Genomic DNA, 17,439 nt, shown 5'->3' with positions numbered 1-17,439 from the left:
TCCTCCATCACCCTAGGCAGCTGGACATGGCAGAACGTCCGGCGCCAAGCCTTCATGATGAATCCGCGAGAACCATGGAAGGCTGGGTTCCATATTGAGATCCAAGCGTTACTCGTATGCGTATAGTCCACGGTATAGCCTTAGAGCCCGTGTTTTCCCGGCAGACTTCTGCCTTCCAAAGAGGGTTTTAATCACCTCAAGTTTCTCCAGATACACCTAAACAGATGCTATGTGTGTATTTGCTTCCGAAAACTCCTTCGGGAAGGATGGGGCTTCTGCAGCGTCCATGTTCCAAGTGGAACGGGTACGTTTTCCCAGTGTTATCCAATCTCACACAGTGAGGTAGTGCTTTGACAATGGTGAGTGGAACTACTTGTTCCTAGCCCTGGCCTACACCTAATAGGGGCATAGGCGGCTCGCACAGGGCACTGGAAGGGGCAGCACCCATGGCGCTTTGGTAAGGATCCCAATTCGTCGGTCACCGTGACCGTAAGAGTGACCGACTGAAAGGGAACGTCTCGGTTACGTATGGTTACCCTCGTTCCCTGAAGGAGGGAATGCAGATGTCTCGTCCCGTCGCCACGGTTGCTGTACCGCCACTGAGTGGCCGGGTCGCCGGTTCAGCAACTCCTGGTATGCATTGCACCTGCTGCCTTCTTATACTCACGCTGTGATTAGCGGCAGCTGGATGCAATAATTGCATGCCAATGTGCATTGGCACGTTTAGTTTACACTCGAAGTAAATTGGTCTATCGAAGCGATATCCCAATTCGATGTGACGTCTCCGTTCCCTCCTTCAGGGAACGAGGGTTACCATACGTAACCGAGACGTGTCTTTTATTTTATTGATTAATGAATTAATTATCGTTCTTGTTCTCAAATGCACTGATGCCACTGTCTGTTGTGTAATTGCAAATAAAATGCCATTTAGATACAAATAAATACAACCTTCATCTCACTGCGGACCCTTCATAAAGTAGCCTTAACCCTGTGTAGCTTGTGTATTTGATTTGTTTTCCGAATATTCATTTTGGTTGTGACAGGATTACACCCAGTCAGCCTTCAAATCTCATTCACAAGAAGCTACGTCCTGTTTTTCTGCTAAATATAAGCTCTTCCTTTTTACTAAGACTGGCTTGTTTTAATCTTTAGCAAACGTCCGAAAATCTCTACCACATTTCTTTGGTTTTAATTTGGAGAGAAGTCTGTGAATGTTTAATGCTTTTGCCAAATGGTGACACACTCCTACAGAAACTTAGACAGAAACAAAATGCAAATTAAAAAGCTCAAGTGGGTCGCCCGGAAACATTTGTGTCTGGAATTGTTTTCTTCTGTTTTGTTATAGTAGATAATATGCCACCCTGCTTGGATTTTGGCTTTGTGTGGAAAACCAAAAGAAAGTTCCCATAATATAACTTATGAACAATATAAATGAGCAAAATAGCCCTCTTAAAATGTACTATTCTCAGCTCAAACAACATTTTCATGTCAGCATGTCACCAAAAAAAAAAAAACGGAAAATAGGCAGATATGTGTAATATTAAAGGAACCGTTCACAAAAAAAAAAAAGAAAATCAATCAAAGAACAGGTTTGGATAAATGTAGCATTACATCACTTGCTCACCAATGGATTCTCTGCAGTGAATGGGTGCCGTCAGAATGAAAGTTCAAACAGCTGATAGTCCAGTCCATCCAATGTGAAGCAAAAAGCTGCATGTTTGTAAGAAACAAATCCATCAAGAATTTTTTTTTTTTTAGCTTCAGACCATTGCTTCCGCCTTAAATACAAGTCTCTACTCTATTCATAATATTGCATTTTCCATTGAAAACGTTGTCTGAATCAGGAGAGAAATATGCACAGGTCAAGTACCTTTTACAGTCCAAAACGCTCCAGTTGACATATAGATTTTGGAGTGAGAGGACAACAGTGGATGGAATTTTTCACTTATGGGTTGTGTTATTATGGATTATGGCCCCGTTTTTTATTTGGCCAGTTTAAAGTTAAACCATCTTAATGAGGGATTTGGTTTTTCCAAACACAGTTTTTTGATTCACATGCCATTCATTGATAGACTGGAGTCTTGTTGTGAAATATTAGGGTGTGTTCATCAGCTGTTTGGACTCTCATTCTGACGGCATCACTGCAGAGGATCCACTGGTGAGCAAGTGATGTAATGCTAAATCCATTCTGATGAGGAAACAAACTTTTCTGCATCTTTAACAGCCTGAGGGTGAGTACATTTTCAGGGTAATGATGTTAAGGGTGAATTAAATTTTTTAGTGAGCCTTTTTTTTTTTTTTACATGCAGTAACCAATAAATGTTTTTGACCATTTTAACTCAATCTCAATTAAAATATATATTTACAATGAAAAAAGTGTTTCATTCATCCAATCAAAAATATTTAGGGTAATGATTCACATCTATATTTTTTTAACTTGAGCCAATGAAAAACAAATAACTTTGCCTAAGGGCAAGTTATTTATTTTTCATTGGCTCAAGTTAAAAAATATAGACGTGAATCATTATCCTATTTTTTTTTTTTTAATTGGATGAATGAAACACTTTTTTCAGTGTACTTCATACTGGAAATGGAAAGAAATTAAGAAACTGTTCTGTATCAACACATTTTACTGTAAGATACTGTTCACACATGAAAAATAACATAATAGACTGACGAATGAAACCAACTAGGATTGAATGATTTTCCTCCTCTAGCTCATACAGTAGGTATAGTGGATTGATGTAACTAGCATTATACTGAGCATGCAATACTTTGACTTTTCCAGTAGTCCAGAAATATATGTTTGTAGTAATATACACATTTACATGTGTACAAGGTCCAAGGTGTATGAGTTATCTTGACAGAGCAGACATATCTCTTCAGTTTGCTTCCTCTGATCATGGCCGTGGTCTTCCTGAAGCGTCAGATAGTCTATTTCACTGTTTATACTCTGTTGTGAGCATCCAGAAAGAGCAAATCAGTTAGAAGGCAGTGGAGAGGTGTGAGCCAAGCTGTGTCCGTCGGTCATTCATCTGGTCTATGAAAGATGAGAAGGAGAATTAAGTATATGAACACATATGCACTATAGTTAATGTAAAGAAGTGCAAAGACTGCTGAAAAATACTCCTGAATATATACTCAAAAACATAAAATACTCAAAAAACATTTCATATTTTAGTATGCTTATTTATTGATTTATTTATTACATTTAATTCATTTTCATCAACTTACGATGACCGTCCTGCAGTTCCTGAGATTGGAAAACCTTATAAGAGCCAAAAATTTAACCAAGAATTTTTATATATTTTTTTATATATACTGTATATCACTTGCTGTGTACAATATTCAGTCATGTTTTGTGTCCTTCCTAGGACATCTGACTCCCACTTTTGGAGAAAAACTGTCTGTGTGCTGAAGATAATAGCTGAAATTATGAGCATCAGCAGTTAAGTCGGGAAAGGTACGAGGAAGAAATATTGATAAATCAAATACCAACCCAATATCACATATCTGTGCTAAGTAATGAGAACTATATAATTTATTTTTATTGCTATTAATTCATTTTTATTGTCAATTTTTATATTATGAACTCAAGCAATGATTTATATTTAATCATATACTTACATACTTCCTCTTGGATTTCAAAGTTTTCGACAACTTGTAATCTGTAAGAGAAATTAAGATATTCCATGGCTAGATGTTTTGATATATTAGGTCATAGATGGTACAAAGCATTCAAATATATGAAATTTATATACGACAATATGAAAACAGCAAAAAACTGTTCAAGATAATAGTAGGACAAAACTCAAAGTTACCCCCAGTCTGATGAAATTCTTGTTCTGTAAAGCTGACGCTGCAGCTTCTGTTGAGGAAACAGAATTATAACTGAAATTATATATGCATAAGGAATGTCACATATTCAACAAATACTTTTTCACTTTATACTTCTCGCTTTTCATTATTCTCTTTAAAAGGCAGTAATAGATCAAGTGTGAGCCTAAGGATTCGTAAGACAGGAGAAATCTGTTTGTTTCTGGCTTAAGCCATTTCTGGCTCCAGTGTTAATTTTTAACGAGGCATGAGACGTGGAAAAATATCCATTCCAAATCCATTTCACGCCTTTAAGAGGCCTACAAAAACTGAACACTGGTGAAACATCTACAATAATAAATAAATTAAAACATCAGTACTATCAGATTACACTGCTACAGCTTTCAATAGCTGTTAATGGGCAAGAATTCCTTAAACATACAAGGCTGACTGGAAAATGTGCATCAGCTATTTAGACAGCTTTTTATCTGTGGCTCCAAAGTGGCTTGTAAACACTGCATTTACGGCACAGGCGACTGTTTTAAAAATCTGCATGCTCCAGCTTAGCAGCTGACAGTGAGATGAATGGCGATGCGAATGGACATTGGACAATCTTAAAGAAAACTACGCTTGTCAATCCATTTTATTGGGACTTTAAATAACCTTTTTTGTTTTCTTTTCTTTTCTTTGTTTGGTGATGTTTTGTATTATACATTTTTCTTTTCCTGTGTTTTCTCTTTTTCAAGGATTTAAAAAAAATACATGTCTAAATAATGCTTTTATTGTTGGATGATTTTATTTTTATTTTTTTAACAATAAAAGCATTATTCCAACTATTTTTATGTTTTAGTTATACAGCACCTTGGTCAGCACACATTGCTTTTAAGGTGCTATATAAATAAACTTGACTTTGTACACTTAAGAGAGTAATGACAAGCTACGATAGTCTTACAGTAAATAATATCTCCTGGAAAATATATGTATTGATGGCTTGATCAGAAGGAGACTACAAGAACAATCAGTACATTTGTGTGCAAGAGCTCTGGATCGTGGTCTGTATTTAAAAAGAGCCACATGAAAATAATCTGAAACAGTGAAAATTATTTTTTAAAAGTTGTAATGATCCCTGTGAAAAAAGAAGCACACTTCATCATATTCTTTAAGTACTTATTAAAAAGGACATAAATGTGAACTGAATGTAATGTTTTCAGACACTTATCTAAATGTTAATTACAGTTTAATGAAAATTTATTATAGTTTGTATTTATTTCAATGGGCTTGTTTGACCCAGTTAAGTTCATATGTAAGTTCATAATTACTTCTATTGTCTTCTGTTGGTTAAAGTGATTTGTTAAATGTAAAGAGCAGCATTTATAGTAAACTAAAATATACCTGAATGCCATTTCTACTGAAACGTGTATATATTGTAAAAAGTGCTATATAAATAATGGTGACTTGACTTGATGTGTATGACATGAATTTACATGTATTTGTAATTACACATTTATAATGATGAAGTTGTAATTTAGTACATTTAAAATATATAGTAACTTGAAATGTAACATACAATTAAAAAGTATAATCAATTACTTTACAAGTGCTTTAAAGGAAACCTATTATGCCCCTTTTTACAATATGTAATATAAGTCTCGGGTGTCCCCAGAATGTGTCTGTGAAGTCTCAGCTTACAATACCCCACAGATAATTTATTATATCATTGTAAAAATTCTTATTTTGAGTGGAAGCAGAAACATACTGCATGTGCATCGTGCATGTCTCTTTAAATGCAAATGAGCTGCTGCTCCTCGTCCCCTTTTCCTGAATAGGGCTGTGCCTTTACAGCTCCTTTCTCAGATACTCTGCTAAGAATTTACAGTTTTTTTTTTTATTTTAATGTTTGTTATGCTGAAATCATGTGTTTTAAACCATATTAGTTTAAACTTCTGATACAGTTTTCTAAGCACAAACATCTGAAGCATGCGCAAAGAAAGCATGTTAGTACTAAACTCTCTTTCAAATAAAAGTTTATGTTAAAGGGATACTCCACCCCAAAATGAAAAGTTTGTCATTAATCACTTACCCCCATGCCATTCCAAACCCGTAAAAGCTTTGTTCGTCTTTAGAACACAATTTAAGATACTGGATGAAAACCGGGAGGCCTGTGACTGTCCCATTGACTTCCAAGTAACTTACACTGTCAAGGTCAGGAAAGTATGAAAGACATCGTCAGAATAGTCCATCTGCCATCAGTGATTCAACCGTAATGTTATGAAGCAACGAGAATACTTTTTGTACACAAAGAAAACAAAAATAATGACTTTATTCAACAATTCCTCTCCTCTGTCTCTCTCCAAATCAGCATGGTGCCATTTTAGCAAATCTGAGCAGTACTCAGGTGGCGTACGCTCTTCTGTATTAGCCACACCACAAGGATACGTGTTTTACTTGTATTTACGCTTTGGTTTGAAAGAAAACAGTGCATCAGCGCAGCACGGCTGACACAGAAGAGCATACGCCGCCTGCGTATTGCTCAGATTTGCCAAAATGACGCTACGCTGATTAAGTCGTTATTTTTGTTTTCTTGGAGTACAAAAAGTTTTGCTTTTCATACTTTCCTGGACCTTGACAGTATTACTTACTTGGCAGTCTATGGGACAGTCTCAAGCCTACCGGTTTTCATCTAGAATATCTTAAATTGTGTTCCGTAGATGAAGGAAGCTTTTACGGATTTGGAACGACATGGGGGTAAGTGATTAATAACAAAATTTTCATTATGGGTGGAGTAACCCTTTAAAAACACACCTGAGTTACAAAAACAGTCGGTTATGTCTGTGAAGGTAAACCACTGGGAAAGGAATTGTATGTTTATTTTAGATCTGTGTGGCATCAGCGTAATATACAGTAAATAAATCTATAAATCAACTGCTCTCTTGTCTCCTCTGAGGCTGGGACTATAAATAGTGTTCTGTGCTCATCTGAATTTTTGCCAAACTGGTACACTGCTGTCGTCGCTTGCGAAAACACATTGGCGGCACAATGGGTGGAAACTTACAGATTAAGGGCAGTAATATTATAATAAGATCCCCTTTCTACGTCACGGGGAAGTGAAAGCTGATGCGCTTGTTTTTTGACAAGCTTGCAGAGAAAGGCTTACCAAAAAAAAAAAAAAAAAATGCTGGGTTAATCTTTTTACAAAATGCACTTTTTTAAAAGTATGCTTAATTGTGTTAAGAAACATGAAAGTGTACTCTCTAAGCCTCCAAGTCAAAATTCCCAAGCATGTTTTTGGGATACACCTCTACCACTGATATCTACAGAGAATTTCAGTAAGGTGCTAATAGTGTCATGCTGTGGGACTGCTTTTCATTAGCAGGTACTAACATATATTGCAAGAAAACCTGTTTTGGTTTGCTAAATAATGAACTCTTGGGTCTGACTTGGGATCCTAACCTGAATAATCTGGAGTGATTTTCTGGCCCACATTTAGGCGAAAAGATTTAATTAACTGCTGCAACAAAGTAATTTAGTTCTTACGTTGTTGCTTATGAAGTATGTAGTATTTCATTTCTTGATAATGTGAAAATATTTTCCACTATGAAAATGATTCAAGAATGCTTCAATAATCACCCAACTTTTTAAAGATGGCTTTACTTTCATTTCCATTTGAAAAAATAAAATAAAAAATCACATAAGGCTGTTTTGTCATTTCATCTGATATTAATAGTCCAGCACAACTTCTATAAAAACCAAAGGCTTTCTAGTGTTAAACATACACACCATTACAAATCAATACCAGATTGAGGTGAAGAACATTGTGCCGGCTTTCATCGTGATACACTACATAGAAGCTTGCCAAGCCTTTGCAATAACTCAAAATTATGTTTGTCACTGCCTGTCACACATATATGTCAAAAAAAACACCAGAATATATAACTTTATACATACAGAATGCTGCTGAGAAGTGGTCAAACTCATGTCATAGTGTAAAAATCATTGCTTTGCCCATTTGACCTTATGGAAATTTATCACATTATAACATATTGTGTATAATAGTTCTGGACCCAAATAAAAACGCTCAGATGGCATTTATGTCTGTGTTTATGGGGGAATAGCATACCTTTCTCTCTAGTAGGCAGTAGGCAGTGAGTAAGATAAGAAATCCTCCACATGTGGAGACCACAATGAAGCCCAGCCTGTAAAAATCATCGCTGAAGGACTCCTGAGGATCTTGCCCAAATAATCCCACCGCAACCTCTTTCAAAAGACAAACATGTGGCTTTAATCATTGCTGGAGGGATGTGTCAGTGTGTGTGTGTGTGTGTGTGTGTGTGTGTGTGTGTGTGTGTGTGTGTGTGTGTGTGTGTGTGTGTGTGTGTGTGTGTGTGTGTGTGTGTGTGTGTCTGTGTGTGTCTGTGTGTGTGCTTGAATATCATTTCGGTCTTGCCTACAGCTTTACTACCTGTGTGTGTGTGTGTGTGTGTGTGTGTGTGTGTGTGCGTGTGCTTGAATATCATTTCAGTCTTGCCTACAGCTTTACTACGTGTGTGTATGTGTGTGTGTGTATGTGTGTGTGTGTGTGTGTGTGTGTGTGTGCGTGCATGCATTCACCTGTGCTGGTGGTTAGCTGTGTTGCAGTAGGGGGTAGATTGCTGCTATACTCTTGCTCGCAGGTCCAGTTCACAGGAGTGTTTGTGGTTGTAATGAGGTGCAAGTAGAGGGACAGAACCTCCTCGACTCTTTGAAGTGCCTGGACAGGAGACTCATTGTATTGCCTCTCGAATGCTACAGGGTCCTCCTGCGGAGAGTGAGAGTGAAAAAAAACCCCAAAAGAAATACAAAGGGATGGGGTTTAGCTCTATTTAAGATTGTTTTGGTGGATTTTAAAGGGATTGTTCACCCAGAAATGTAATTCTGTCATCATCTTATCAAACTCATGTTGTTCTAAAACCATGAATGTTTTTTTTTTTTTTTTTTTTTTTTTTTTTTTCAGTGGGGCACAAAGTTTCAAGCTTCAAAAAGAACACAAAAGTACCATCAAAGAATCATAAATGTCATCCATCCCCAAAATATTATTATTTTTTATATTTTTAGTTTATATATACTTTTACCTTTTTATGAATAAAAGGACAATGACAACTGTTTCTTCATGTCAAATTAAAAGTTTTAAAGTAAATTATATATTATTACTTTGTAATAATTGTCATTCTTAAAGAAATACACGTATTTTGATATTTTGGATAAGTACTTGATTATTGTACTGAATTGTAGTATTGTATTGTTATTTGATAATTACATTTAAAGGTTTTATATTTTAATCTTCATTACAAATGTGCAAATACAAATGTAAATACATGCCATACAAGATTCAGTGAAATTATATTTTAAAGAATATTTTAGTTTATCATAACTGCTTGCCAGTAAATATAACCATATTTCAAAGGCAATAGAAGTAATTGTGAAATTACAAAGCTGTGCTGAAATCTGACTTCAGTGGGTCAAAAGCACTCTTAAGTTTAATTAATTGCATTTAACATAAATTTAAATTATAATAAAATTTAATTTAATTTCAAATAACATGGAAGTGTCCAGAAACATTCAGCTCACACTTAAGCATTTTTTTTTAAAGTATATTAAATCCCTAATAAGTGCTCTTTTTAAAAGTATGCTGAAGTTCTTTTTCAGAAAGGATATGACTCATTTGAAGATCAGGAATTAAATTAAAGTCATTGTTCACTGAATATCTTGACATCCACACATTTCCTATACTTGAGTCATGAGGAAATAGTGGTGTCAGTTTGATGAACGAATAAAGCCTTAGATGACTTGGATTCTTGATGCTTTTATGTTTATTAAAAAAATAAATATTTTTAGTGTGTGTGTTTCACAGAAGAAGATCGTCACGACTTGTGTATCATTACATATGAATTTTTTCATTGAACTTATTTAAGATAAACCAACAAATATATACATATATCTGAATTAAAAACGTCTCTCATGCTTACCAAAGCTGCATTCATACATGCAAAAATACTGTTGAAGTTTAAATTGTCAAGAACGGAGCCGGTTTATAAATTAGCCTCAGTATGTTTCCTGCTTTGATCTGATGGGGAACTCCCTATGATGACAAATTGTCTGTTCAGTATTATCTTCAGTAAAGCCAGAGCTAGCATCTCCTTAAGTGTAGTTTGAGTGGATCTTGTAATCCACATGCTTTGTTTCATGCCATGAGAGATTATGTTTTGATGAAGAGGCTATACTGAAGGAGAGTTTCTGCCTCATGCCACACTTTAGTACATGCATTTTCAATTAGGAATTACATGGCATTGTTAATAAATCACTTAAAGTGCCTTATTGGAAATGAAAGAAAAATAAAGCTCATTGAAAGTATGTACAGAGACTGTAGTAATGCCTTTTTCATAGAAGTATGACAAAGTAACAGCATGACTTCTTTTTACTTCTTGTACTTGAACCACATTTCTCACGCACAACTGATATACGACACCAGCAGCCAGATGGAAAAATTCTCAAGCCGAATGTTTTAGAAATATGTTTTCAGATAAATGAAAAGGAATGCAAATGCTTAACAGTGCTTATTTATGCTTAATAAAGTGTAATAATAGCCACACATATGGGCCAAAACGTTCCTGAGTGATGTTTCTGAATACAATATTTAAAACTTGTTTGTGATTTCAGATAAGACCTCACATACGTACAAACACACTTGAAGTGCAGACAAAAAATCAAGCAAACATGCCATCTCTGACTGTCAGATTTGAAATGTAGGCCTTCGAGTTACTCTGACTATCATTCTGATAACCTTTAAAGGCAACTTTTACAACAAGGTGGAGAAATATTTGTTAATGCAACAGGCAATATGAACTAACAATAAACAAATTTTTTACATCAATTCATCTTTATTGGTATATGTATGGCAAATTTCTGTAGATTACCAAAATATCTTTTCATGTTAAAAGTTGCATACGTTAAAAAGTTGCACATTACCTGATTATTAAATGCTGTAAGAAGTAAATAACACCTAATATGAAAAATATATGTTAATAGCATTTAATGCAACGAACAGTAGCCTACTTTTATTTATAGCATTTATTAAATGAAGGTAAATGGACAGTCATTAATGTTTAATGCAGCTCAAAGGTGGCATGAATGCACACTGCAATTGCATAAACATTGCTATGAGCAGGGCTGTAGCTGGGGTTTGCGGGGCCCCAGTGCAGTTTGTACCAGTGGGCCCTGTTTGAAATTGTTTAATTTGTATGTTCATTTTATTTATTTATTTGTGCTATTTACACAATGTTTAAGTTTTAAGTTTGTAGGTGTCAAGGTACAGAAACGGAATAATCAAATGTAAAATAGCACTGCACAGTCTTCACTGTAAAAATTAAATACACAGTCAAACCAAACTTTAATCAGACACCTTCAACATTTCTCACATTATCATAGTTTATTTGCTATAGTTTAGAAAATGGTAATTAAATATGACAAGAACTCAGAGTTAAACTGTGCAAATTCATCTTGATAATGTCAGGTAACTCTGATAGAAAGGTATGTAATGGATTACAATCAACCAAAAATTCAGACAACTGTTAGTATGACAATATTTACACAAAACACTTCAAAACACTTAAGCAAATCATGGTGTGTCTGAATAATTTTTGGTCCCATTTTTTTTATATAAATTTTACTGGTAGTCCACTCTATGAAGAATTTTTGGGTATAATATGTCACAGTTACTTTATTTTGCTATACTCACTTACATAAATGAACTATAGTATCCTGCACCCATAGTAAAAAAAAATATATATATATATATCAACAATTATATCTGGTGACTGAATAATTTTTGGTTTGACTGTGGATTAATTCTTGTTAAAACTACAAAGTAATTCAATCAAGAGCAGTGAGCAATTTTCTTTCTTTCATTTTCTTGGATTAACATTACAGCAGCTAGTAGCTAATTTAGGCGCTGTCACTTTAAGAGACAATGCACCCATTATAATGATACACATCCGATTTCTTTCTCCACTGTTTACTTTCACTTTAGACATAACCGACAGTTTTTTTCGAGGATACTCTCCAGGACGGGTATTTTGACATAATTTTGTATTTATTTGTTGGTACAAGAGCAAGAAAAGGCAAATTCAGTGTTCAAGCGCTTTGAGACGCGTCTCTTCTGCGTGCGCCCTGTGCGCACAGAACACCGTGCGTGGGTGCTGAATTGTGTTCTTTCACATCTTTTTCTGTTTGCATGTTTAAACTGCGATTTGTATTTGTTCGTTCAGGTGCAGGAGGACATGAAGGAGAGCTCGGTTCGGTGTTGCAAATATAACCACTTTATTCAACAATTCCTCTCCTCTGTGTCTCTCCAAATCAGCGTAGAGCCATTTTGGCAAATCTGAGCAGTACATAGATGGCATACACTCTTCTGTGTCAGCCGCGCTGCACCGATGCGCTGTTTGCTTTCAAACCAAAGCGTAAATACACGTAAAATAAGTATCTGTGTGGCGCGGCTGACACAGAAGAGCATAAGCCGCTTGCGTACTAGTCAGATTTGTCAAAATGGAGCTACGCTGATTTGGAGAGACACAGAGGAGAGGAATTGTTGAATAAAGTCATTATTTTTTCTTCGTGTACAAAAAGTATTCTTATCGCTTCATAACGTTACGGTTGAATCACTGATGACAGATGAACTATTCTGACGATGTCTTTCATACTTTCCTGGACCTTGACACTGTTATTTATTTGTCAGTCAATGGGACAGTCACAAGCCTCCCTGTTTTTATCCAAAATATCTTAAATTGTGTTCCGAAGACGAACAAAGCTTTATGGGTTTGGAACGACATGGGGGTAAGTGAATAATGACAAAATTTTCATTTAGGGATGGAGTATCCCTTTAATATGTCATTTTAAATATAGAAATATGAAATTATACTTTTTAAATACGCAGCTAAGTTAACAGTATTAAAGAGTGAGTCATGGAATCATTATTTAAACTGATTTGTTTAAAATGGTTGATTCCTTCAGAATAGTTGATTGATTCAGGAACAAATGGATCATTGAATCATTGACTCACCCAGTTTGTCCAGAACTATGGACAACAGCGAGTATTAAACAATATCAGACCACCAATCCAAATGATCCTTATCTTATAGTTGGACTGAATGATTGATTTTCAGATGTCAGGAGAATGATGTAATGTTTATTTTAACATGGTATATATACTGTAGTATCTCTACAAGAATACATATGGCAAGAGCTATTTTCAGTCTGCTGCATTCTTTCTTATTTACTTTATTATTTTTTTACTTTTTTTTAATTGTTTCCCTTTTTCACAATTTACTGCAGGTAAATATAATTTTTAATTTGTAAAAAATTTTTGTCTGTCAAAATGAGGGAAATGGCTTTGAAATATTATCACTCAATGATCCAGTTATTGAACATTTGTTCTATTGAACGAATGTTACATAATGTAGACATTACTACTGTGAAATTTAACACATCTGTAATATTGCTGCAGAAATAATCGAGCTGGGGTTATTCATGGTCTGTTGAAAGTAAATTGTTAACACTTTTAGACACACATTTCCTTTTAATGTCGGATGGTTGAAAGTAGAATGTCACCTCATTATATCCAGTTTTTGAACATCTGTATTTTTGCATTCATAGAGTGAACCTTTAACTGATTTTTTACAGTTTATTCCCATATTTCCCAAAAAGCGTCAAAAGGGCATAGGAAAAATGTGTATAAAGATACTTTTTTGATGTGTAAAGAAACCATGGATGTTAAAGGTTCTTCATGGAACCATAAATGCCAATAAAGAACCTTTATATTTAAGAATTGAACCTTATTGTAAAGTGTTACCAAAATAATTGTTTACTGTGAGTTCATGACAATTCACTGATTAATCTTAAAGTAACCTAGCGATCCATAAGTAAAGTGAGGGTTTTTCTCCCTGAGAACAAGATATTTAAGTATGAGCGGTTTTGGAGGTTATGCATTACAAGTAACGCGAGTAACATAATCAGATTATTTTTTTCAAGTAACTTCTAAAGTAATGTAGTGAGGTGCAGAAGCACTTCCTTTAGCCTGAGGCTTATTAATTTCACTTTTGGTGTGAGAAAGGGCCTTTACAACTGCCAAAATTATAACTTTTGTGATTTTTACTTATTAAAGAATTAATGAGCAAGCCCAGCCCAGGTGACAAATAATGCATTACTTTTAAAAGGAACTTTCCCCAACACTGAGTGTGAGTGTGCACACACCTCCAGTCGCTCGTCCAGTGAAGGTATGCAGTGTTGAGAGTAGATGTTGAGAATGAGGTTCTGTATGGAGACCACTGCTTGAGCACTTCCTGAGCCCCGCACATGTTTGAAGTGGATGTTAAACAGTTCAAGCACCCTTGGCAATGCAGCTTTGACATAACACACCACGCTCTAAAAGACAAAGAAGATAAATGAGTAAGAAACAGCTTGGAAAAACCTGGAGAACAAAATCTTGCACATTAGCATGTGTACTTGACTTTGCTTTCAAAAGAGATCAGACATTTAGTTTTGGTTTTGCTGGTGTTTACATTGCTGGTTTAGTGAATGGATATTACTGAATTGATACTAACACTATGTACTTTGTGAACTATCTTCTGTAAGATGGTATGATTGACTTTTTGCTTTAGATTTATAGCCTCAACTAAAGTCTTCAGAAAAAAAGTCTGTTTTACAAAGTAACTTAAGAGACATCTAAGAGCTTCATCAAAATGCATGCTGAATTCAACCATGTCAAGGGTGAGAGATGACAATTTGGAGTGAGCATCTAATCTAAAACACACCTCTGACTTTGCTGCATTTCCAAAGCCAGATTCAAAACAGAAGACTTTGGAATAGAAGCTTGTATTATGGAAAAAAACACAAATCTGTTTTTAAACACAAAGCAGGGGAAGACGGGGTTTTAATGATCCTCTTACCAGGTGTTTTCTCTCTATGAATGTATATGTGATTGAACAGCCAGTCCGTAACTGGTTGCTGATCTGAAAAGTAAAAAGATGAATAGTTAAGACAGAGGTGTTACATTTGAAATCAAAGGATGACTCCATGAAGCTTTATTGTGATCTGGTTCCTCACCAGTTGTTTTAGCTGAAGCAGGTGGTCCATGGTTATGGCATGCTTGCAAGGACCAGGGATGTCCATCATGGAGAGGGGAACACACAGTAGCATGAGAACACACACATTCTTCCCCTGTAGTGATAGGCAAATGAAACACACACTTGACCATAGACAATGAAGGACAGACACAGAGAGAGAGAGAGAGAGAGAGAGAGAGAGAGAGAGAGAGAGAGAGAAAGATGTTTGTTTTTCTATCATCAGGGGACTCTTCAATACAATAAACCTAAACATGCCTCTTACATACACCATTTTGCATTTTAAAATTTAGATTTTTTAAAGATTTTTTATTTATTTTAATAAGCAATTCTTCCTTATGCAACTGTCTGATATATATAAATGTGAATGAATATGTTTAATGTGTAATTATAAATATATTTTATTATATATATAAAAGTGTATAAAAGTATTAAATAATATAGAAAAATAGAAATGGTGAGAACGCTTCACTATTTTCTTCTAACTTCTGTCATGAAAGCTATTCTTGCAAGTTCCTGGAAAGTCAAAATGAAGAATTACTGTCTTTTATTTTTTTTATTTTTTTTTTTGCCAGGTATGCCACTGGCATCTGTCTTCCCTCACTATCAATACATCTTTTCTCTTTCATTCTTTATCTTTTCTGTTGCTCTCTTAGCAATGCATCCTGCTGTTTCTGATATTTCTGCATCTGCTCCATCTTTTTGAAATGTTGTTTGATATTATGCCATTAACTTTAACAGCCAGCATGCACTAATCTAATAGTCAATAATCCTCCAGAGAGATTTAACCACAGTCTGGTCACTTTGCAAATAAATACAAAATATATATATATTTTTTTTTAATTAAAGGTAAACTTACTCTTTATTGACAGTGTAGCACAAGCAGATGTACCATATCAGTCGATGTGGTGACAGACCAGAGAAATGCATAAATACTACCCCTTAATCGCCACTAAATCATCTTAATATGTCAAAAGACTAGTACCCCATAAAATGAGAATATGTAAAAAAGCATTGCTACTTGTCTTTTCAAAATCAAATCAATAAGAGAGTGGGTTTCCAGCTTTTAGAAGGACCTTGAGCATAGATCCATTGAAGACCTTCAAGCCTACCTTGGTTCTGTAGAAGTGAAGGAGTGTAGGGTTGTTCATCTGGCTCACCGATCCAGCAGGAGAAGTCTACAATCCTCAGTTAGATGCATTTGAGCAGATCCAGGTGATGTTTTGCTGTGCTGAGTTGAAGCAGAATGACAGAAAAGCTCATAAGTTAATAAATCCACCATCAAAATGAATGTGCAGGCAGACAGTGAATTTACAGTGCATTCTTGACAAGCACAATGATTAAACAACTGGTGTCTCAGGACCTCTCTCTGTCCCTTCCCTTCACCCCCTCCTAGTCTTTTTCATTAACTTCTTCCCCGCCTTTTCAAGCCCACACCTCTCTCTTCCTCTCTTTTCCTTACATTCTCATGTTTCATAATGGGTTTATGAAAGCAAGGCTTCCTGCTCACTATGTCTTTTTCAATTTAAATCCTTTGCATGACAACGTTTTACAGATGATGCAATGAATTATTTGATTTTAGACTCATGATCTTTCTCTGTCCCTCAAACAAACCCCATTACTCTTATTAGGACCTACGATGGTCCCTAGACTCACTGAACTATAAATCTAAACCTATACCTGTTTGTGATCAAAGTTCTCACACATTTTTTCCCCCTTTCTTTTGCGTGCAGAGATGTTATCCGTGTTCCTGGGATAGATTTTTACCTTCTGAAGCATGCTGAGAGACATCTTAACATGTTAGCTGTCAGAGCAAAAGTCATTGCTCTCAAGAGAGGGAAGAAAGACAGACTTGGTTAAGATTAAAGAACGAGGTGAGACGTGAAAGGACACCTGGTTTCCAATGGATCTGAGATATTTATGTTGACTGCGAGTATGATTTATGAATTAATGTCATCTATATTACATTTAAAAAAAAAATCTTACAAAGTTATCTCTAAGATTTTTTAAAATGTTTTGAAAGTCTCTTACACAGGAAAAAAAAGGTAAGTTTAAGGTAAGTGGTTGCCAACAATTTATTTTAGCTACATTTAAAAAAAAATGTTTAAAGTTAGACAACTAAATTTATTTAAATGTATTTAATTGTTTATTTAAAATAAATTGTTTGCAACCACTTACCTTAAAATAAATTTAGTAAATTCAATGAATAATTTTTTTTTCAGTGTATGCTCATTAAGGTTGCATTTATATAATCAAAAAAGTTAGCACAGTAAAATAAAATAAATATGACAATTTAAAATAATTGTTTTCATGTTAAAATTTAATTTATTCTTGTGATGTTAAAGCTGTATTTTTAGCATCATTACACCAGTCTTCAGTGTCACATGATCCTTCAGAAATCATTCTAATATGCTGATTTGCTGCTCAAAAAACATTTCAATGTTGAAAACAGTTGTTCTGCATAATACTTTTG

At 35.0% G+C, this 17,439-nt stretch overlaps 1 protein-coding gene across 1 annotated transcript; it reads right to left on the bottom strand.

Annotated features, from left to right (window-relative positions):
* Positions 1-2,612: 2,612 nt before the first annotated feature.
* Positions 2,613-16,366, bottom strand: LOC109054869. The gene is made up of 9 exons (XM_042730075.1): positions 16,079-16,366; positions 14,950-15,063; positions 14,793-14,855; positions 14,098-14,268; positions 8,425-8,611; positions 7,934-8,070; positions 3,822-3,868; positions 3,628-3,668; positions 2,613-3,040 (listed from the first exon to the last, which is right to left on the bottom strand). Exons 1-9 carry the CDS (start codon positions 16,115-16,117, stop codon positions 2,985-2,987), a joined length of 855 nt encoding a protein of 284 aa, XP_042586009.1. The 5' UTR covers positions 16,118-16,366; the 3' UTR covers positions 2,613-2,984.
* Positions 16,367-17,439: the final 1,073 nt, after the last annotated feature.

This window comes from Cyprinus carpio, chromosome B8, assembly GCF_018340385.1.
Source record: "Cyprinus carpio isolate SPL01 chromosome B8, ASM1834038v1, whole genome shotgun sequence".
Lineage (NCBI taxonomy): Eukaryota > Metazoa > Chordata > Actinopteri > Cypriniformes > Cyprinidae > Cyprinus > Cyprinus carpio.
Note: the sequence above shows the minus strand (reverse complement) of the source record. Positions and strands in the feature narration are given on the sequence as shown.